Raw genomic sequence first — 14,778 nt, 5'->3', positions numbered from 1 at the left:
GTCACGATGTCATAGACGTGTTTCCTTCGACCAATCGACACGAGCCTTTTTTTTGAGTGATTGACAAATTGTGTGGGATCCAACGCGAACAATTTTTTTTGACAGTCAAATGTTTATGCAATATTGAAGGTACGCTGGTCCCACTAATGCCTAAGGTTGTCTCAATCTCACGATAGGTCACATGACGATCTTGCAATATCAGTTCGCGTACAGCATCAATGCTTTTCGGAACAACAACTGGTTTTGGACGACCTTCGTCTTGGAGTGAACTACGACCACGATTGAATTCACCATACCACCGATAAACACTGGTCCCTGATGGAGCTTCATCGCCAAAAATTGAATTAAGTTCAACCATGCACTGTTGCTGAGTTAATCCACGTCGAAAGTTGTAAAAAATAATCGTACGAAAATGTTCACGATTTAATTCCATTTTTGAGCCGAGATGAATCTTTTAAGTTACTGTAAACAACACAAATAGCGCGCGTATGTCAAAATGTTCTGAGTACGTATATGCTCAAAAATGTCCAACTTTACGATAGAGTTGTAAGTTGCCAGATTGCAACACTAGGGTTGCCAAATCTCGAAACATAAAAGACAACCCTCGTAGTCGAATGAGAATATCTCCTAATGTTTAATGTTCAGAAACATAGACGTGACGTCGTGAGTAAACGCCTTGACACTAGCGTGCTTTCTGGTGTGATTTAAATTAAAATAGCAATTTTTGTCTTCCAAACTTCCATATTTTTCAAGAATAGTATGTTTTTTGGAAACAATAAATTCTTCTGAACAGTATGAAACAGTTTGGGCTATTAAATATACACAACTAAATGTTTTCCTCGACCTCACCGAGATAAAACAACACTTTACATTACAACTGCATTGAGTTTTTTGATAAAACATTGAAATAGGTCCCAACAATTATTCGACCTTCTGTTCCCATCATTTTTGTGTAACATTTTGTATAGTATTATAATAAAATTTTCTGTTACAGTTGATATGGGAAAATTTACTGGCAAAAAATGTCGTTTGCTGTCGATGTTATGGTTGACTGCGCTGTTCTTCTTCGTGGAAATAGTCGTAGGCTACATCACAAATTCTATGGCTCTAGTGGCAGACAGCTTTCACATGCTGAGTGATGTAGCAGCATTAGTTGTAGCCTTTTTATCCGTTAAAGTAAGTAGATGCAGTTTTTTTCAAATTTCAGCTTTTAATTTTGAATTTTCTAATGTTCGTGACTTCCACAAAACTGTGTATCTAATTATCACATGTACATTTGGTTCAGTAACAACATAAATTTCACTTTCATGCAAGTTCACTAAGTTATTTAATGAATGCAAAGTGGTATCCGTCAAGAGGTTTTGTAAACTGCTTTTGTAAAATATTGCAATAGAAATAATTTTAAATATCAAAGAAATCAACCATTTTTAAATTATAGTTCAAACAACTCTGCAGCAAAGATATTCTGAAATAACTACTTTTATATGAACATTGAATTATACAAAAAACACTTTTTCCTATTCATTTCATATTCCATTATGGAATTGAATCGGATATCATTCACAGGATTGCACATTATAGTATATGAAAGAGGTGAAATTTCATTTATAGTATTAGGAAGTCAGTTCGAATGACAAAAAAAACTAAATAGTTACCGAAAGTCGGCAGTTTCTATGTATGGCATGGGTGGCGTGGTATAATTACGAGGTATAATCATTATTTATGTGGGAGGTTTTATATGGGTATCAACTAATAAATTTATCAGACCCCGTACATTCGTTTTTAGTTGTTCGGATTGACCTCGTATAGACTATACATGGAACACTGTCATCCTCAATGGCGGACATCCGATGTATACAGATGGATAAGTAGAAAGTCAAAACCTTTCTTACCCAAAAATGCATCTCTCTGAAAAATATGCCCTTTTCAATTCAAACATGATTCCTATGGCTGGGATTGAATCAAATAAGCGGATGAATATCATTACGTACTGTCATCGATGACATGATTTAATTTAACTCATTTTCAAGTGATTTTTTTCAGTGGAGTATACTCCAAAATGTTATTCGTTTAAACATATCATATTAACAAAATTATACATATTCAGTTTTATCCTATTCACGAAAGTGAGATTATATTGGCTATGAAAAAGCTGAAAAACAAAATGAAGTCAGACTCTCTCAACTCCCTTGTTTCCTTGTCGAAAATATATACCCATCACTTACTGGTAAATATGATTAAAGAGGAGGTGAAATAACTAGATACCAGGACAGTTACCCTCATATGGGTTCCCTCACATACTGGGATTACTGGAAATGATATAGCCGATAAACTTGACAGGAAGCCCTAGAAAATCGAGCATGTGCTCTCAGTATGAAAGCATTGCCAACAGATCTCAAGTCCTTTGTTCCATGGCAAAATTGTTGAAATATGGAATCACCACTGGTCTTAAAAACCCTCCAAACTTAAGGAAATCAAATCTACATTATATCCTTGGAACAACAAACCGGTTCCATCAAGTCATAATTACCAGATTACGACTGGGCCACACTCGCCTTACGCATGAACATCTACTGAGGAAAGAACCGCCACCAGAATGTTTCGCGTGTGAAGTGCCTGTCACTATTAAGCATGTTCTGGTGGAGCGCTGCTCCTCACAATTGAGAGACTGAACAATAAAATCCTCTCCGACCTAGGTGAAATTTTCCAAAATACCAATACGAGCAATATTATTGAATTTCTTAAAGAATGTAACATTTTATTTAAACTGTAATGTAAACAACTGCATAATTTAAATACATTTTATATGTTTGCCGCTAAAAGCTCTACGGCTGATGCGGTTTTTTCTAAATAAATAAAAAAAAAGGTCAGCTCCAGATAAGATGTCACTATTGAAAACTATAGAAACATCAATTTTGTTTATGTTTTCAAAGTCTTTGACATTATTTTATATAATCGAATATATACCTCTGTTAAAGGTCTGATTTAACATCAGTATGGCTTTGTTACTAATCGCTCTACTGTGCCAAATCTATTATAGTAACTATTATGCAATTCATGTTTGAAGCATTACATAATAAAAGTCCAGTTGTTGTAATATATACTGATACACAGACTTCTCGAAGGCGTTCGGTAAAATTGATCATGGTACTTTGCTGAATTAGTTAATGGATTTTGATTTCCAAATACTGCCAGTCAACTCATGAAGTCTATCCTCAGGTAGAGAGCATTTTGTTTTTGACAATGGTTACGAGTCTAGAACATATCTAGTTACTTCTGGTGTTCCTTGGGGTTTCAACCTAGAAACTCTTTTATTTTCACTGTTCATTGATGATTTATGTGAAAGTCTGAAATGTAAACGACTATGTTTTGTAGATGATTTTTTCGTAACTCATCATATAAGTAATTGTGTAAATCTTCAGTATCAGTTGGAGTTGAAACATATTGTTACTTGATGGAGCAATAATGCATTGAAACTTAATGTATGGGAGCGTAAAACTATGAGTTATACCCTATGTTATTCAACATTCTGACCTACAGAGATGCAATGATATCAAAGACCTAGGGCTAATTTTTGACCAAAAGTTGACATTTGGTAATCATATATTACAAAAAGTTCTCATGGTTTCATTGTATTGAAGCTATTATACTTAAATATTATATCTATGTACTTTCAAAACTTGAATATGCAAGTATTGATTGGAGTACAATTTATGAGACTCATAAGCAGAGTATTGAAAGAGTACAGATAAAATTTTTCAAACTTTCGATTTTCAAAATAGAAGGAACTTATTCTGGAAGAGGTATTAGTAATGATGAATTATATAGACGTTCAGACCTTTATAGTTTAGAACCCTGCAGAAAACGTGTATCGCTGATATTTTTATACAAATTAGTGAATAATATGGTAATAATAGGGTTCTTCAAACAGTACAACTGTCATTTTCAACACTAATGTTAAAAGTATTTTTAACACGATTTTTTTTTCGACCAAATAGCAATAAACAAAACATAATTATTCAATTTCCAAGGAAGTTGTATCATGAACAATAGATATAGATACAATTAAATTCTGTACAATTAGTACAACTGCTGATATTAATTAATACCTTGCAATGTTGAAGGGCCTTGTATGATATTTGAACTATAGGAGTTGACAATTTCATGGGAATTAACATTTAATTCTTGAAGTGAAGAGGGCGATGCTGTAACGCTGGAGGTAGCTGTTGTGATTATTCTTTCAGCAATTGCCTTTTTATAAGAAATAGATTGATCGATGTAACCCTCGGCTACTCTTGTAAACTTCCATCTTCTGTGATTCTTAATATCCGTTATATTTGCTCCCGAATCTGCTAGCAAAAAAGGCAGAAGACCTTTTGGAACACTGACCTATATATTCCTTTGGTTCCGGGAGGTTCAGAAACTTATGTCAAATGTCAGATGTCAAAATGTGTTTTTATAGAAATATTTATCTATTTTATTATGAGAACCGAACAGTTGTACAAAATACTTTGTTTGATATTTGTGTTAAAAGTAAGTTTTGTTTGTGAGTGAAACTTTTACACTCACAAAATGAAACCTTACTTTTAACACTCACATTATAAATAGTTATCAACGTACCACGGTTATTCATTTACTTCTTTATTTATTTTATATTTTGCATCGTGAGTATAATTCTATGTATTATTATTAATATTATTATTATTATTATTCATAAGCAGCAACAGCAGCAAACTACCCAGATAGAGTTTGTTGTTGTGATCACATAGGATCTGAGGTACCTGTAGTACTGTAGTACTGAGGTACCTGTGAGGTACTGTAGTATTTTTTTGACAGACCAGGAGTAGGTATAACTTAAAATCAAATTCTTCTCAAAAGAACATACATAAACTGTCAATAGTTTCGTATATTTACGGAATTTTTAGACCTATTTAACCAAAGAATGAATACAACCTTGTCAATTTGACAGAGATACAAAAATAAATTTTGTTAAAGACCAGTTTTCACTTGAATGTTGGAACTGATTTCGAGAAAACGAAATTCCTCACTTTTTTATTTGTTAATATATTGGATATGAAACGACTGAGTGTTAGCAGTGTTCTGGTATTACAGAACCAAGACTTCTTTAAATTGAAAACACTTTTATTCACAGTGTCCCACCAAAAGTTAAAATTAAACTTTTTTTTGACTGATCACAGATAATCTAAAGTAATGGAACATTTCAACTAAATAATAAAAAAATACTTATTCAGATAGGAATCACCTACTACGGAACTGAAAACGATATTTCACTTAAACTATCACCAATAAATTTTCTACAAAGATTGTTGATGCATTTTACAATTTCTTCACCTAATATTCGGATATAAAAAAGAGCACATATCTTAAAAATTAAAACTAAACTTGATTAGTATACGACTAGAATAGTTTAAAAATATATTGTATATCATATTTTTTGATATTGAACATGCAAATTCAATGACATATATTTATAGATGTCACCAAAGAAATGGGCGAAAAATACATTTGGTTGGGCTAGGGCCGAAGTATTAGGTGCCCTAGTGAATGCTGTATTCCTCGTGGCCCTATGCTTTTCAATTACCGTAGAAGCATGTAAGAGATTCATCGAGGTGGAAACCATCCACGATCCTCAATTGCTCGTTATTGTAGGAGGAGTAGGACTTCTAGTCAACCTTATAGGACTGTTATTATTTCATGGTGAGTTGAACACTTTCAAATAACTAATGGATATATATTTACTTGTTCATTGAAGAATCAACCTGAATTATTGATATTATAAAAATTTCATTTACAAACTGTTGAAACCATTTGTAAATAGAAATCAGCTTATTAGTCATGTGATACCAGAGCCAAACAAACCATTGCATTCAAGAATACATACAGAAAACTCGAAAGACAAAAATCAAAGATAAACGAAGGTTCTTCCATCTAGTTGCCTGTTTACAGTAAATGCTGCAGAGACAGACAAAGCTATTTTTTAATATGTGTGATTGATGACTTGTTTATTCTGTGGAAATACATGATAATTTTAATGAAATGAATAAAAACACTTTTCTCTTTCTCTCTCTCTCTCTCTCTCTCTCTCTCTGGCTGATCGAATGTAGCAGTTTCCTCTGCTACTGTGGCAGACATCATTACTGCTATGTGCGTTGACTTCGACATAACTTTTGTCGTCAATGCACAAACCACTGATGATGTTTGCCGCAGTAGCTGGCAAAACAATTGGTACTTCAGGTTCCATTTGTCCACGAATTAACGGCCCAGTTTTGTTCTCAACAATCGTGACTAAGACTGTGATAGTATATGTTCTTATATTGCTATGGTTTGTGTCAAAATTGCATCAAAATGCGGTGTTCATTGAAAAAGGGGATGAATTTTGAAGAATATGCCATTTAATTATCTCACCAATTCAGTTTTTTACATTTTATCAAAATCTGTTCATCACTCGCACGGGTGCAATGCTGATAGTAAATATGAATTCACCCACCGGAAATGTAAGGGTATGGAGAAACAGTGATAATTTTGTTTTATGGACGCGCCTTTTCTCCCCACGGCTGGCTCCTCAGTTGGAATATTCAAAACTCCTTTCTTATTGCACATCTACAACATAATAAGAACCTACATACGAAATTTCAGCCTCCGAAAATATTACAGTACGGAGAAACGGTGATGAAAAGGTAACTATATTTCATGATCGCAGCTGCCTCCCTAGTTGGCATATTCAAAAATCTTCTCTTATTGCACATCTACAACATAAAACGAACCTACATCAAAATTTCAGTCTCCGAAAATAGCGGTACGGAGAAACAGTGATGAAAAGGTAATTTTCATATGTAAACGTGTCTCTTACCCCCACGGAGGACGCCCCAGTTGGAATATTTGAAAATCCTTTCTTAGAACAGATCTAAGACATAAGAAGCACCTTTATACAAAATTTTAGTTTCCTAGGACTTACCAGTACAGAAAAACAGAGGTAAATGATTGAATATTGTACGTAATTTCGATATTAAAATGGGTTTCGACATAATTTTGACATACACCATTTCAGAATTACATGAATACAGCGGTTTGGTCAGATCTTTTCAAAACAGAATTGCTAATAATTTTTTTCGATTTTTGACATTGATAATTTATTAAAGTTGGCCCTGAAATCGAAAACTCATTAATGAAATTTGGTGTTCAATGGACTTCTCGAATTTTACCTAATGAAAGAAATCCAATTCATTGAAAATACATATTTTACAAAAGGGCCATGCTTTATAACAGTGAAACTTCTCTTGATCTTCATTAAACCATTTTTGCAGTTCAGTAACAAACTCTTCTTCATTAATGTATCATAGAAAGAGCACACAAATCTACTTTGATATAATTTTTTCATCCATCATTGAAACTTATTTGTTATAACTAATAATATTGGTTTTTGTTCTAAATCATGGATCAATCATGCAATGCTCATTTTATATTTTTATTGAAAAAATATTTGGGTGAGTGGTTCATTGAAAAATTGTTATCAACAGTTGAGATATTTATCAGAGACAGCGAAGAGAAAAAATCATTGCAATGAATGTGTTCGCCTGTGTGTACGCTGTTGAGTTGAAGGCGTGCTGAAGGAAAAGATGAGTCATTTGAGCTAGGTTTACGACCTAAAGTTATCAACAACAAAAAGATGAAGATCCTAGAAGCTTTGTTCTCTTTGACACTGGTGTTTCAAAAATATATCAGATATGTCTTAGATACAGCAGTTTAGGATAGGTTTCAACAGCTTTAGCAAGTGAAATAAGCCAGTGAAATATGTGAAATTGTAAGTTTTATTGAGAAACTGCTGTTTTGAGTTGTATTTCTGAATACTTAGAAAAAGTTCTCAGTTGAGTTATAAAGAAGAACCCAGAGATATAAGATTTTTTTGTCACTCTCTAGAACGTTTTCCCCAAGATATCTAAATTGAAATCTACAACGAATGTAAATGTAATTTTGTTATTCATCAGATTATTATACATAGAGCTTGTTTTCTTTTGATAAACTTTTTGTCTTCTTTTTTTATTGTCATTGTGATAAAAAGCACCTGACTACTATAGTAAGTGAACTCAATGATATCTATGCTCATTCATTGCCCTTTCTTTTTTTATTCATTGCTTCTGTCTTTAACTTGATGTTTAGGGTCATTGAGTTTAAGTTTTAACTGGAATTTGGTTTAATTTTCATATCTTCACATGAGTCCAAATCATTTTGGTTTCCACATATACTCAAGTTTTTAAACATTGCCTGCTTTTCTGTTTTTTCAAATGGTCCCTGGGTCACTGGAAATTACGTTACTCTTTCCATACAAGTTCTTTCTTCAGTTTGGTAAATCAGCTCGTTGTTCACTGTTATAATAATAATAATACTTTATTGTCCTTAAGAATAAATCTTGTGGACAAAGCTTGTGAAAAATAAATATAGAAATATAAAATGTTAGTATAAAAACACCTACAAAAAAGTAAAGTTAGAACATACACTATAGTTCAACGTCGAAATTTTGTATCAACATGGTTGTGTACAGATATTAAAAATATTATCATCACTTATATATTACATAAATAAACACACCCTTTGCACCGAACGAACAAAAATCTTATATAATCTAAATTCAAATATGCACATTTTGTCACGTAAATTTATCATTATAGAACTCTTGCAAATTATAATAGGGTATATCTGCCAAAAATGTTTTTACTCTTAATCTAAACTTTTTGTTGGTCAAATTTGCCTGTCTTATATCTGAGGGCAAGTGATTAAACATCTTGACCTCATTGTAATAAATAGAATTCCTGACCAAATTTGTTAAAGGAATTGGCAATGTCAACGAGGTGGAATGGATGCTATAAGAATGGCATGAAGCCTCAAATAAGGATATATTTTTGTAAACGAGGTAAACTGATTCCAAAATGAATGAAGCAATCACTGTTAAAATCTTTTGCTCAACGAATTTGTGTCTGCATGAATCGCGAGGTTAAATCTTACATATACCTGATAGCCCGTTTCTGCAGTACTAATACAGAGAGAAGTGCTGATGATTTGCATACTCCCCAAAACGTTATTCCATAATGTAGGTGGGATTCAACGAGGGCGTAATACACCGTTGTGGCAGTTTTGATTCCCAAATTTATTGAAGTTACTCTCACTGCATAACATCCAGAACAAATTTTACTTTCAAGTTGTTTGATATGTTCAATAAATTTGAAATTATTGTCAATGTGAATACCTAGAAATTTAGATTGAGTCTCGTTCTTGATCACTAAGTTATCACCAAATGACAGGTCATCAAGACATCTGAATGATAAAATGTTTGTTTTAGTGATATTGAAGGATAGCAAATTAGCATCACACCACTCCTTGATTTTTTCATATCAGTAGATATTGTCTTGTGTAAATCATTTGAGTTTTTTTTTTTTTCCATCATCATTCTGGCATCGACTGCTGAGGTCATTAGCATTAGTTGTTGTTGTTCCACAATATTGTCGTGTCATCAGCGAAATGAGTGAAATTTCCAGAAATGCTCAAATTTGCAATGTCATTGACATATAATAAGAATAAGATGGGTCCCAAGACTGATCCTTGTGGAACACCACACAAAATGTCCCCCCTTTTTTCTGAAAGTTCTGTTGTTCTTGCCATTTGATTCCTTTCTGAAAAGTAAGATTCAAACCATTTGAGGGTCATTTCTTTGCAGCCGTATATGTGAATTTTTCTTAGCAAGATCTTATGATCTTGATGTACCATTGAAAAAACATAAGCATAACCCTTTATCAGTTTGAATGTATGTTTATATTTATTAAAAAATTGGTTGTGATTTAGGTGATTGCAACGCTGTAAATTTATTACATTATTCAAATTTGTTGCATTTTTTCAGAACATGGAAGTTCGCATGGACACTCCCATGGTCGCCTCTCTCACAGTCGGAATAGGTTGACTCAACTAGCTATTACTGACGATAATGAAAATGATGAAACCTACCCTATTCCAACACTTCAACCCGCGACAGCAAAAGAGATGGAACATACTCATTCTGCAGGTCAGATGAATATGCGTGGGGTATTTCTCCATGTTATGTCAGATGCTTTAGGATCTGTTATTGTAATAATATCAGCTCTGGTAAGTGGTATTTGCTTATATCTTATGATATTTCAGAAAATAGATGAAATACTCGAACAAACAAAATGAAATAATTTGGTTGTTAATTTGAATACATATTATTATGAGCATTTCTCGATTTTTAAAAATGGAATGGGTCTTAGAACATTTTCAAAAACTAAAAATTTCCAATTTGAAAAAGCATTAGCATTATTAGCTATGTCGACCACCATATGGAAGAATTTCTACCGTTGATGATGCTACTCAAACAATAAACAACTGATTGGAATAAAGGAATGTGAAACATGAGTTGTGTTTATTGTTTTGGGGTTTGCCAAGTTTTGAGGTATTAAATTGTGAACTTGCGAAAGTAACTGATGAATATATATGTAACTTTTACTCAAGGGAAGCACAAGAAACCAAATTGATTTAGTTATGACTTATGGTACTTATGACAGATGATGAACTTGCAAAACCTATGAATAAATGATATTTTTTTCTGTTCAGGTTTTTTGGCTAACTGACTGGGAATACAAATACTACATCGATCCAGCTCTGAGTATTCTGTTGGTATTACTCATTCTTAACTCAGTCTGGCCTCTACTCAGAGATTCTGCTTTAATTTTATTGCAAACTGTGCCAACTCACATAAAAGTTGACGCTATCCAAAACAGACTGTTGGCTAAAGTTGATGGAGTGCTTGCTGTTCATGAATTTCATGTTTGGCAGTTGGCAGGAGACAGAATAATTGCTTCTGCCCACATTAGGTAAGTCATCCTTTTCAAATGTATATTTTTGTTCTTGGTGTTATACAATGTTAGAAACACTTCATATGAGTGAATTTCTGTCATCAATCGGTATTCATTTCCTCCTCAAGAATTACAAGTAGATTTCAGATAAAAATAAGCATGTAGTAATTTGGATTACAAAATTGAATTTTCACAGCTTTCTTCTTTCAGTTCATAGTCCACTTAGAAAAGTACTTTAAATAGTTTTCATAATACAATTGAAGCAAGCGATTTTCTCCCAATTAATACTCTACCAACTTTGGAGAAAGTCCTTGAACTAGCAGTTTACGAACAATTAGTTGCATACTTGGATGATAATGAATTATTCTTAGGTAAACAGTCAGGATTCAGAAAAAATCATTCCTGTGAATCAGCTATTCAGTATACTTTCTCTAGATGGAAAAATGCGTGTGATGAAAATAAATACACTGTAGCTGTCTTTCTTGACTTCAAGCGTACATTTGAAACAATTGACAGAAACATTTTGATAAAAAAATTAAATTATTATGGGTTAACAGGCTCTGTGCTGGCATGGTTTCTTAGTTATCTTAGTGAAAGAAAACAGAAAACAAAAATTGGTTCAAAAATATCTGATGAGATAGATATCAACATTGGTGTTCCCCAGGGAAGTGTACTTGGTCCACTTTTATTTATTATATACCTAAATGATATTTATTATGTTCCTGGGCTACATGAACTTAATCTGTTTGCAGACGATACATTAGTTTATACTTCGAATAGAACATCGAAAAATATTTACATATGAATAAATTTAAATTAAATGCAGATAAAGCAAAAGCTATGGTGATAACAACTAAATATGAACTGAACTCTATTGATTATAATGAAATAAAAATTGAAATTGGTAACACTACCTTGGAATATGTGTCTGAAATAAAGTATCTGGGAGTTATTGTAGATAACACTTTGAGTTTGAACAGTCATGCTGAATATGTTATAAAAAAAATTTCAAAAAAATTATATTTTTTTTCTAGGATAGCAAATAATTTGACTATTTACTCCAGAATATTAACATATAATTGTATAATTAAACCTCATTTTGAGTACTGTCCAACTTTAATGCATTTAATAAACCAAAATAGGCTTTCCCAATTCCAAAAACTCCAAAATAGGGGCATGAGAATTATATTAAGATGCAGTCGTTATACTTCCATTGATCACATGTTAAATATACTACAATGGCTGTCGATTTCAAATCCATTATTCTTTTTAACAATGGTTTTTATATTTAAAATAACCAAAAGTCTCCAACCAACATATTTTAATGAATTTTTGGTTTTTAATAATCAAATACATGAACATGAGACAAGATCTTATAATAATTTTCATATATATAGAACTGACACTGGTGGCGGAACGAAAAATTTATTCTACAAGGGACTACGGGAATTTAACAATTTACCAAATGCCATTAAAGAGGAAAATACTGTAAGAAGGTTTAAAAGTAAATTATTGGAATACCTAGAGCGTTAGTTAGTTGGAAAATATGTATATTATAATATAATATACATATATATACATATACATATAATACATATACATATAATATACATATATATAGTTACCTACTATATCAATATTGGTTTTCAACATTGGGTCTTATAAATTGTATACTTTTTATTATTATCTTTTTATTTAGTTTATCTTCATTATTGTTATTATCTATATACAGATTTGAATTTTATTAATATTTTTGGCACTGTGGAAATTTAAATTGTTAATTAGTTATTATGTCTTGTAAGATTAGGATGTATCCTATAATAAAGATTACTACTACATCATTGATTTTTGATATGTATTGTTTTGTTGAGAAAAATATTCAGTTGAATTTCTTTGTAACAGTAATTTATTGAGTTGCAAAACATTAAATTTCTCTAAATTTGGATGCTGTTTGTAATCTGACTAACTAATGAAGGAATTGTTTCAATGGAGAGCAGGACGTTTTGTCAAAGAACTGATTTTGTTATACTATTGAAAATAAAGTTGCTTCTACTTGAGAACACTTCAGTTGTTTCTAACCATAATAAAAATTTATGATATCGGGATAATTCAAGATTGTGTACTATAAATGATATGGATATGTCTAAACATAATATCTCATGTTAATATTAAACAGTCTCTCCTGGTTGACTTTCACCTTGAACCCCTTGATATTACATTGGATGTCTACACATGCTTCAGTATACCTGTTTATCATATTTATCACTTGTTTATCATATTTGGGTTGTTTGTGTTTTCTAATTTGAATAATACTGTTATCAGGACATTTAACTATACAGATTAGGGGTGTCAATCAGTGGGGATTCTAAAAAGTAAGTGCGGGAGCACACCATAACTAGGCGTCAAGATTCAGTAAAAAGGCACAGGTATTTGAAGTAATACTGTATTTCCCATTATGAAAAAAAATAATATCACAAAACTATAATAAAAGAAATATTTCAATAATAAACAATGCACACTCTCAAAAAGCCAGCATACAAAACAAAACATTTTAATTACCTCTTGGAGAGTAAACTAACAATTCACGTATGCTGCGCTGTCCAAAAGTCATTTTTCATGTTTGTACCAAGAAACGTAAAATTTTCTGTAATTAGAAACTGGAAAATCTTGGAAGTCATCTAATAACCCAGGTTGGCAAGGTCCTTTTAGAATTAGTTGACGCACTATTTCAGGGATCAAAATAGTATTTTTTAATAAAAATTGGTCGACGGGATAAGCATCTTCATCGATAGAAAGGTGAATACCTACAAAATTGAAATATCAATTATGAAATGATCCGTGTAAAAACAAAATATTTTTTCCACCTTCATTTTCAGCAGACATCTTATCAGAATCGTTTTGTTCTTGAGTACTATCACTATCCAAATCCGAATTATAATCTACTTCCGTAAATGTTAAATCAGCAAAACCTAATGAAAAATCGGATTTTGTTCTTACTATATCGGTTGATGTGGATGGAATATCAAGAAATGTTGACTCCGTACTGACCGTACTCTCCGTAGTGTCAGGTTTATTTGGAACCAATTCCTCTACACAACTTTGAGTTTGAATTAATTGTTCTTTTGTTTCTCTGTAAATGTATAAGTTTCCATAATGAATACGATTTTGGATCTTCAACTGGAAATTAAGAACTTACGAATTGAAAGTTTAAAAAAAATTATTTTGTTTGAGAATGTAATGTAGCTGCATATTTTAACTTCTTCTTTTCGCATAACTGTCGATAATCCGCTCTGGACAATTTTATTTTTTTTTCCATAATCAATAAAATCGACAAGCTGTTTATTCGTCAAAGTAACAATAACAAACCAATGATCACATTCGCATCAGACATCAAGGGATATGGGATTCACAACTGATCGAGGTCAAGGTATTAAAAGCGAATGTTGCCACATTTATTGGTTTTCCATGTTATGTACCTAAAAATATATTTGTGAAATATTTAAAATCGAAAGGGCGCTAAGAACAACATTTAGCAAAGGGCGGGGGGACATACTGCCCCTCCCCCCCCGTGGCACTGCCACTGGTGTCAATTGATCTGGATAATTGGAGTTCTACTGTAGTATCCCCTGAATACATTTTATATTGGTTTCAGTGATGGTGACTCCAGTTTTCCATTCAACTTTGTGAAAAGTTTTATTCGGATGTAAATGAGTCCCTGGACTTTTCAAAAGTTTCTGTCTTTTTATTCTGAAGATGAATCAGTTTTTGAAACATTTATAACGTTAACATACGATAAGACTTTAGTTTTCGCGAGATTTGTATGTATGCAAATTGAAATAAAATGGGCATTTCAAGTGGACTCGTTTAATTTTACCCAGCGAATTATATTTATTCATTA

The 14,778-nt window shown here is 32.2% G+C and overlaps 1 protein-coding gene across 5 annotated transcripts in view; it reads left to right on the top strand.

Moving 5' to 3' along the window:
* The window catches only part of ZnT63C (solute carrier family 30 member 1), a 40,258-nt gene that overhangs the window by 17,997 nt on the left and 7,483 nt on the right, over positions 1–14,778 (top strand). For all 5 annotated transcript variants that reach the window (XM_074182707.1, XM_074182709.1, XM_074182708.1 and 2 more), the window contains 4 exons: positions 995–1,176; positions 5,496–5,718; positions 9,911–10,152; positions 10,639–10,898. In XM_074182707.1, coding sequence (XP_074038808.1) covers positions 1,000–1,176; positions 5,496–5,718; positions 9,911–10,152; positions 10,639–10,898 — 902 coding nt within the window. In that variant the 5' untranslated portion in view covers positions 995–999. The remainder of the gene's footprint in view (positions 1–994; positions 1,177–5,495; positions 5,719–9,910; positions 10,153–10,638; positions 10,899–14,778) is intronic.

The sequence above is a fragment of the Leptinotarsa decemlineata genome, unplaced genomic scaffold (assembly GCF_025532065.1).
Source record: "Leptinotarsa decemlineata unplaced genomic scaffold, Ldec_3_MD MMD2_tig00026328_RagTag_RagTag, whole genome shotgun sequence".
Lineage (NCBI taxonomy): Eukaryota > Metazoa > Arthropoda > Insecta > Coleoptera > Chrysomelidae > Leptinotarsa > Leptinotarsa decemlineata.
This window is presented reverse-complemented; position numbering and strand designations above follow the sequence as displayed.